The sequence below is a fragment of the Brassica oleracea genome, chromosome C1, assembly GCF_000695525.1.
Source record: "Brassica oleracea var. oleracea cultivar TO1000 chromosome C1, BOL, whole genome shotgun sequence".
NCBI classification, from domain to species: domain Eukaryota; kingdom Viridiplantae; phylum Streptophyta; class Magnoliopsida; order Brassicales; family Brassicaceae; genus Brassica; species Brassica oleracea.
In genome coordinates this window covers 31,105,879-31,114,006 of record NC_027748.1, presented here as the reverse complement: position 1 = coordinate 31,114,006, position 8,128 = coordinate 31,105,879, and the positions used below count along the sequence as shown (strand labels likewise).

General features: G+C 36.2%; 2 protein-coding genes across 2 annotated transcripts; one reads left to right on the top strand and one right to left on the bottom strand.

The window, feature by feature from the left end:
- Positions 1-2,956: 2,956 nt before the first annotated feature.
- LOC106295482 (CASP-like protein 5B3) lies at positions 2,957-4,365 on the top strand. The gene is made up of 3 exons (XM_013731402.1): positions 2,957-3,398; positions 3,835-3,967; positions 4,048-4,365. The coding sequence occupies exons 1-3, from the start codon at positions 3,268-3,270 to the stop codon at positions 4,240-4,242; spliced, it is 459 nt and encodes a 152-aa protein (XP_013586856.1). The 5' UTR covers positions 2,957-3,267; the 3' UTR covers positions 4,243-4,365.
- Positions 4,366-4,980: 615 nt separating this feature from the next.
- Positions 4,981-6,396, bottom strand: LOC106344356 (transcription factor bHLH34-like). Its single transcript, XM_013783756.1, has 5 exons — positions 6,257-6,396; positions 5,826-6,155; positions 5,657-5,734; positions 5,426-5,588; positions 4,981-5,350 (listed from the first exon to the last, which is right to left on the bottom strand). Exons 1-5 carry the CDS (start codon positions 6,316-6,318, stop codon positions 5,093-5,095), a joined length of 891 nt encoding a protein of 296 aa, XP_013639210.1. The 5' UTR covers positions 6,319-6,396; the 3' UTR covers positions 4,981-5,092.
- Between the last annotated feature and the right edge of the window lie 1,732 nt (positions 6,397-8,128).

Below are 8,128 nucleotides of genomic sequence, written 5' to 3'. Positions count from 1 at the left end.
GAATGTATCACGACGATGAGTGGTATGTCATTAAGATTGACATAGTTCTCCAATAAACCAACATCCCAATCCTTTGATATCTGATTAATGAGGTCGCTGACTCTCATATTAGGATGCATAACTTGCGCTACAGCGATAGCTGGTCTCGCAGGGATCGTTGGAATCCACGGATAACCTTGACTTCATAACCTGAATGTATCTTCTGTCTGATTCCCAGTAATAACAACTTCCTTGCAGCAGAAATGCTAGTCCACACATAGGATGGGCTGCTAGCAGAGTTTACTCTTAAAGGTGAACTCAATCTGTAGTATCTTCCCCTCAGGACCCGGGCAACCAAAGAGTCAAAAAATTGAACTAGCCTCCATAATTGTTTTGCCAATAGTGCCAAATTGAAGTCATGGATCATACGTAAACCAGTCCCACTCTCCTCTCTTGGTAAACAAACTTTTTCCCATTTCACCCAGTGTATTCCTCTTTTTGATGGATTTGAACTCTACAAGAATTGAGCAATGGCACTTGCTAGGTTTTCACATATCTCTAATGGGAGCAGGAAAGTAGACATAACGTAAGTCGGAAGGGATAGCATAATGGATTTAATCAACACTTCTTTTCCTCCTTTTGAGAGCCATCGACATGTCCATCCATTCACTCTATGCATCAACTTATCCTTGAGAAGTGCAAAAAGTTTGCACTTGGAACCACTTATGTCTTCCGGGATACCTAAGTAAGTTCTCATTCCTCCTTCATTATGTATTCCAAGTGCATCTTTAATCTCTTGTCTAGTAGTTGCATTAACCCGTTTACCAAACAGTAAGGACGATTTATCAAAGTTGATACATTGACATGATTATTTGCCATATTTCCTAACTACTTTCATTACTTCTTCACATTTACGGGGTTCCGCCTTACAGAAGAAAAGGCTATCATCAGCAAAGAGAAGGTGTGATACCGACGGACATGTGTGTGTGACGTGCATCCTCGTTATCTTCCCTTGGCTCTCTGCATGATTGAGAAGGCTAGCGAGCGCTTCCGTGCATAGAATAAAAATGAAAGGAGTCAAAGGATCTCTTTGGCGTAGGCCTCTACCAGAAACAATATTTCCTCTTGGCTGTCCATTCATGAGTACCTTATATTTCACCGACGTAATGCATCGCATTAACCAGGTGATCCATGTTTTTAAAAAACCCATCTTTCGCATGACAGCTTCAATAAACGACCATTCCATCATGTCATATGCTTTGCTCATGTCCGTCTTAATGGTCATCCTTTTACTGCGTCCATTTGGTTTAGTTCTCAGAGCATGGAACATTTCTTGAGCAATCATAATGTTGTCTGAAATCTGTGTTCCAGCAACAAAAGCTTACTGGGTTTCCGATATCAAGCATAATAGCACTTTCTTTAATCTCTGGCATAAGACCTTAGAGATTATCTTGTAGCTGACGTTACACAAGCTAATGGGTCTAAATTGAGCCATTTGATTAGGCTTTGTTGTCTTTGGGTTGAGACATATATTCGTATCATTCAGTCCATTCGCCACCATCCCCTCAAAAAGGAATTTATTAACCATATGAGTTAAATCCTCCTTTACTATATCCCAGAATTTCTGATAGAAAAGCGCAGTCATCCCATCTGGTTCTGAGGATTTTTCTGGGTGCATAGCAAAAAGCGCTAATTTGACTTCCCATTCAGAGACCGGAGTTGTAAGGTTGTCATTCATTGCCCCAGTGATCGATGTAGGAACCTGAGCTAGTGCCTCTTCAATGTCCTCTGGGTTAGATGATTCAAAGATCTGCCTAAAGTAGCTAGTAGCAATGGCTATTAATCCTTCTTCATCCTCAACTAAATTTTCATTTGCATCTAGAAGCTGCGTGATTTTATTCATTGCTCTTCTTTGCTTTGTTAAGGCATGAAAACATTTTGTATTTTTGTCACCTTCTCTTAGACAAAACACTCGACTCTTCTGTTTCCAGAACATTTTTTCTGCTTTAAGAGCATCAGAGAGATCCTTCAACGCTGCTGCAATTTCCTCCGTTGTAGCATTACCATCTGCGTACAAGCTTTCCACTTTTTCTTTAAGCTCCTCCACTAATTTCGCCGAGTTAACATTATGTTGTTTCCTCCATTCGCTTAAGGCTTTTCGGCAGCTAGAAATATGTTCCATAATAGTCGCATTGGGAAGGAGATCAGGAGATTTTCATCCCTCAAGAATGACTTGCCTTAGTTCTTCATTATCTAGCCATCTTTTATCAATTTTTTTTTTATCTTTTATTGGCTCTATGAGTATATTTGCAAGAATCGGACGATGGTCTGATCCCCATAACCTCATATACTTCACCGTCGAATGGGGAAACTTCTCATTCCAATCCACATTTTCTATTGCTCTGTCTAAGCGACATCAAACAGTTGTTTCTCCTGCTCTCTTTCCTACCCATGAAAGCATGTCCCCCGTAAAAAAGAACTCTAACTTTCTACAATCATTAAACATCTGCTTAAAAGGAATGAATGAACTATCAGGACCCGTAATTTCATTAAAATCTTCTCTCATGAACCAAAGTCTAATTCTTATCGCTGAGAAACGCGTAACATCATATTAGTTTGATTATGTTAATATATTATCCAATTCTTATCATTTTATCTTTTTTGAAAGTTATATGAATTGTCTGAGTTTATAAATAGAAAGTACGTATTTATAACTTCTATATTATTTTTTAAAAGAAATCGCTTATACTATGTTTTCTAGAATTTATAATTCTAAAATTTAAATTACTAATATGCACTTGGATATGAAGTGGAAATATTCTGAAATTAGCCAACCAAACTTTAAAAATGAATTTGCCAATGGAGAAAAAGCAAACTCCAACAATGCAAAAGTTCAAAGATGTACTAAAAAATATACAGAAATTTGTCAATCACTTTCACCATCAGCTATCTTAAACTAATTATAAGAAATTTCCACTTTCCAATAAACAAAACATTAAACACAGAAATGCGCATTTGTTCTTCTTCGCCATCCCTCTCTGTGCCCTTTCTGTGGAAAAAGGAAAACTCAGCAAAAGTCTTTAATTCTACTCCTCTGATCCTTCAATTTCGTATCCTTAAACCCATTTAAAAAAAAAAATCGTTTGTTTCCTCACCGGTAAAATCGTCTGATCTTTCCAGAATCTTGTTTTTTTTTGGCGGCAAGGTTCTGATTTCCTTTTTTGGTCGGAGAAGTAAACAAAGACTATATTTTGACGATTTGGGTTGTTTGTGCCTTGGAAGAGGGAAATGATAGATATCCCTGGAACACCAGGGACTTTGACTGGTCTTGTCTTGAGAATTTGTCAGTGTGTTTTTGCTGCTGCCTCCATTTCTTACATGGTTACCTCCGGTGGATTCTTCAGCTACACTTCTTTCTGGTAATCAACACTCTCTGTCTCTTACCTGATCAATCTAGTTATTGAAATCTAGGGAGGGTTTTTATAGATCCAATCTTCTTAGAAAATTGCTTTTAGAATCTTTAACTAGTTTAGACCTCTGGACTCTGCTCAGTTGGGTGTGTTGAGCCTGATGCTGTGTACCGTGAAGATCTCTGCTTTTTATGTAACTAGTTTTGGTGCCGCACCTGGAATACGATCTTGTTCTAGACAGTTATTGATATTGGTTTCTCTCCAGTTTTAAAACATCAAGAAGCTATGTGCTTTTTTTGTATTTTCTGTTTTTACACAAATATGGCTTGTTTTCTTCTTTTGGAAACGTGCAAATCTGACCTTTGAGACATTAGTCCATATTTAGAGGAAAAAGATTTGAACTTTTAGCTTATTTTCTTCTTACCCCTAGAGATATGGTTTTCAGCTACCTAATTGCAGCAATGGGTTTGCAAGTCATATGGAGTTTCGGCCTTGCGATACTAGACACATTTGCTTTAGCAAGAAAGAAAACGCTTGTTAGCCCGGTTTTGATCAGCCTCTTTGTAGTTGGAGACTGGGTAAGTCCCTCTCTTTCTCTACCAAATGGCCCAAGAAAGCATCAAAACTTTAAAATCATCTTTGTTTGTGTGTGTTTTAGGTAACAGCAACATTGTCTCTAGCAGGAGCCTCTTCCTCAGCGGGGATAACGGTTTTATACTTTGGGGATTTAGGAAAATGCAGTTTTGAAGCAGAGTGTTGGAGGTATCAACTCTCTGTTGCTTTAGCTTTCCTTTCTTGGATCACCATCGCCATTTCTTCACTTACCACTCTTTGGTTACTTGCTTCTGGATAGTACCCCAACCAAGTTCATCACTCTCTTGTACAAGTTCCATATATATACTGTTAGACAAACTCATTTGAGATTTTTGATTCTTTATTTTGTTAATACAAACGGTTACATCATTTTTTTCTTAACTCTTCAATGTATACTCAATTTAAAGTAAAATTTTGATGTTATAAACGTTTACTGTTTATTTATATTAACAGATTTTTGAATTGAGCTTGAATGTCATTTTTTATGTAAATTTCAATTGTGGATAGTGTTGGATCAAAACTAAATAGCGGAATTGCTCCCTATATACATAAAACACACCAATTCACTTTCTAACCAAAAACACATTCTTTCTCCTCATTTCTCTTTGTATCTCTCTCTTACCTCTAGCTAAAATCTAACTACCATTTTTTTTTTGGTTACTTGGCAAATAAGCTTTTTTAACACATTTGGCAAATAAGCCCAACTAAATATGATAAAGAAACAAAAAAAGTTGGTTGGTGTGTTGGTTTGCCTTGCTTTGAAGCTAAAAGATGACCAAGATACAACGGCTGGGAATAAAACAGTTTAGTTTAAATCTGAGTGGCAAAGATGCTAATAGTAATACTATGACCCACGAGTCTTTGACCACTATCTTTGTACTATTTTTGTCATTTTTACTCCACCCCTTGCATTTCCAGACTCCTCTACATTTTGTATGATACATTTTTGATTTATCTATTTCCACCTCTCTATTATTTAATCAAGCGACCAGGAGAAAATTCACAAGTTTCTCACACATTTTTATTCAAAAAAATAGGTAACTGCAAAAGTATAATAACAAAGAATCATCTGAAGGAAACAAAACTCCAAAGTGATTGTGAAAGGAAGCTTAAGCAGCTTTAGAGCAATTGTTCTGATCTTGAGAAGTATCACGCTGCGAAGGAGGTAGTAGGTATGGCATCATTGGCATGTTTGGATAGTAACCATAACTTCCGTAAACCGCCATTTTATTCTGATGGAAACCTGTTGGATGAGAGGGCATGAAACCAGGAGATGGAACCGCCGCCATTGATCTCATCTGTTGCTCCATCTTCTCTTTATCTGACTTCAACACCATCTTCTCTTCCCTTAGCTCATTCTTCTCCGCCTATTTTACACCATTTAAAAACTGAATAAGTCTCTTACAGTTTCATGAGCCTTTAAGACAAAATGAGATACCAACCTTGAGACTCTTGATCTCTTCTAGAAGCTTCTGGTTGGTTTCTTTAAGCTCATGAGCTTCACCTCTGAGCTGATTCACTACCCTGATTGCATCGTCGAGAATTGCTGGTTTATCAGTCTTTGGAGTCCTTGTAGGCTCCAACACAGAGCTCAAATCCATGAACCTAAAACAATATACCAAGTGAATACAACATCTAAAACGGACGCATTAGGGCAAAAGAAGTCAACATACTTGTCGTTTAGCAACTCCCTTCTTTTTTTCTCACGACAGGCTTTGGTTCCTGGCTTCCTACATGGTCCAGTTCGTCCCCTGTTCATACATAATGAGTTTCAGACAACGGATACTAAACAATAAAGATCACATTCAGTGTCAAGCCAAGCAACAAAGCTTAAAAGGTTACCTTTTTCTTGAGCATTCTTCCTCAAATTCTTCCTTAACAATTTCAACAGATGATGAAGAATTAATCTCCACCACGGGGCAACACGCTTGTCCCTGCTGTACATGAGTCGCTGTCCCTCTAAAGCTACACACTTGATGTGTCCCCAAATCAAGTTGTGATGATCCACCAAAAGGTCCTAAACCGTTGCTATCAAGGTTTCCACTAAAGGCATCAAACTGATCTCCAATGTTACATACTTGTTCTTCCTCTGGAAGCAAATTCACATCAAACTCAGGAAAGAGGGTTTCCTGATCTGTCTGTATAAACCCGTAAGGATCTTCTCCTCCGTTGCTACAGAATCAAGAAACAACCAAAGAATAATCATAATTTTGAAGGCAGAAGAAACATGAAGAAGATTGAATAGAGGATTAAAAAAAAAACTTAAAAGGAACCTTTGATCGAAGCAAAGGGAAGCGAGAAGATCGTCGTCGTCTTCGTTTGATTGATACATCATTAGAGATTGAATGCAGAATTTGAGAGTCTGCAAATCGTCAGGAGAGAGAGAGACGCACAACAAAGCACTGTGTGTGTCTGTGTGTGTAGAGAGAAATATAAATGAGGAAAAAAAATCTGAGTGACGTCAATATTCGGATTTTGTTTTCACAAAAATGATAAAATTAGTTGGAGGGAATTTCGGATTTTTTATAGCCCAAATCGTATCCTTGCGAAAAAAAAAAAAAACAGATCGAATTTTAAAAAATACTTTGTTTTATATGAGAAGACAGCAAAGTCAGAAATAAGAATCAAGTTTTATTAAATTAAGTATATAGGAAAAAAGTTTCTTTTACTGCACGAAGTATAGACTAATACGGTGGAAACCATCTCAAATATTGAAATATGTCAATAACTATACTATGTTTATGTTAATACATGCCACATATACGAAATAAAATTTAATATGGTGCCAACATCATAATCGGGTTTAATTGATTTTAAGATTAGTTAATGGGATCATTTTGTAATTTGATAAACTTAAATCAGATTAACAAAATCCGACCCGATCCAACATAACTATTCTTTCCCCAAATCGATTTACCTAGGGTTCAAATAAAAAAAAACAGGGATTTCGAAAAGAAAGAGATTGAGAGAGATAAAGGGAGATCGATTTCTTCATAACAGAGACATAGAGGGAGTCGGTTTCAGGGTCACAGTGAAGCAAAAAAGACATAGAGAGGGAGTCAATTTAAGATTTAAGAGACATATGCAGATTTTGAATCGAAGAAAAAGGGTCACGATGAAGTAATCAGCTGTTAACCCTTGCTTGTTTACTTGATTTTATCGAAGTTAGAGTGTCAATCGATGTATTTTACCATGTTCTTGTGTTATTTTATTGCTCACATTGACGCAATCTCGGTGTAGATAAATTGTTTCCATTAGGTTGTGTGTTCAGTTGCCTCGTTCTTTCGCTTATTGCTTGATCCTCCACCAAATTTCATCTCTCTTTCTCTCTGTCATTTTTTATGTTTTAAGAATCGATATAAACCCTAACATGTAATGAAATCGATTTGGGGATAAAATCTTCTCGGGTTTACAGGTTGGGTCGGGTTGGATTTTGTTAATTTGGGTTAGGTTTATTAAATTACAGAATGACCCATTAACTAATCTTAAAATCAATTAAACCCGGTTATGATGTTGTCACCATATTAAATTTTATTACGTATGTGTAGCATGTATTAACATAAACATGGTATAGTTATTGACATATTCCAATACTTGGGATGGTTTCCACCATATTAGTCTATACTTTGTGTAGCCGAGAAACTTTTTTCCTTTTTAATGTTGGACTGCTTTTTTAAACAAAGGTGTCGTGCTATGTTGGTTCAATCTTATTTTCTTAGATTATTTAGGGTCTGACTGGTTTCCCCGCTACCACCCGCAAACGCGGCTTTTGCGGTTGGTAGCGGTTGACAGCGTTTTGAAACAATCATACAAACCGCTACAAATCGCTTCAAACCGTTCCGAACCTCTTAAAATCAAAAGCTAGTTCCAGCTAGCGTTTGCGGTTGCGGGAGGATAATATTTTTTTTCTCTTTTTTTTAAAACCATATAAATACAAAAATAAAAATATTCAATAAAAAATTTAAATTGGAATTATAAAAATACTATAATATATCTATGATATTTTAATTAATATTATAAAAAGTTTAAATAAAAATATTTTCTATAATTTTTAAAATTTTAAAACTATAACTTTCTAAATATAATTTTCATATTTATTATAATATTATGATTTTTGATATTTTTATAATTATATAAAATGTAAA

Coding starts and splice junctions, on each gene's coding strand:
- LOC106344356 (XM_013783756.1), bottom strand. CDS start 6,318: ATGATGTATCAATCAAACGAAGACGACGACGATCTTCTCGCTTCCCTT. Junction 5,589..5,656: donor AGGGAGTTGCTAAACGACAA/GTATGTTGACTT, acceptor ATATTGTTTTAG/GTTCATGGATTTGAGCTCTG. Junction 5,351..5,425: donor AAGAGATCAAGAGTCTCAAG/GTTGGTATCTCA, acceptor GGTGTAAAATAG/GCGGAGAAGAATGAGCTAAG.
- LOC106295482 (XM_013731402.1), top strand. CDS start 3,268: ATGATAGATATCCCTGGAACACCAGGGACTTTGACTGGTCTTGTCTTG. Junction 3,399..3,834: donor TTCAGCTACACTTCTTTCTG/GTAATCAACACT, acceptor TATGGTTTTCAG/CTACCTAATTGCAGCAATGG. Junction 3,968..4,047: donor TCTTTGTAGTTGGAGACTGG/GTAAGTCCCTCT, acceptor TGTGTGTTTTAG/GTAACAGCAACATTGTCTCT.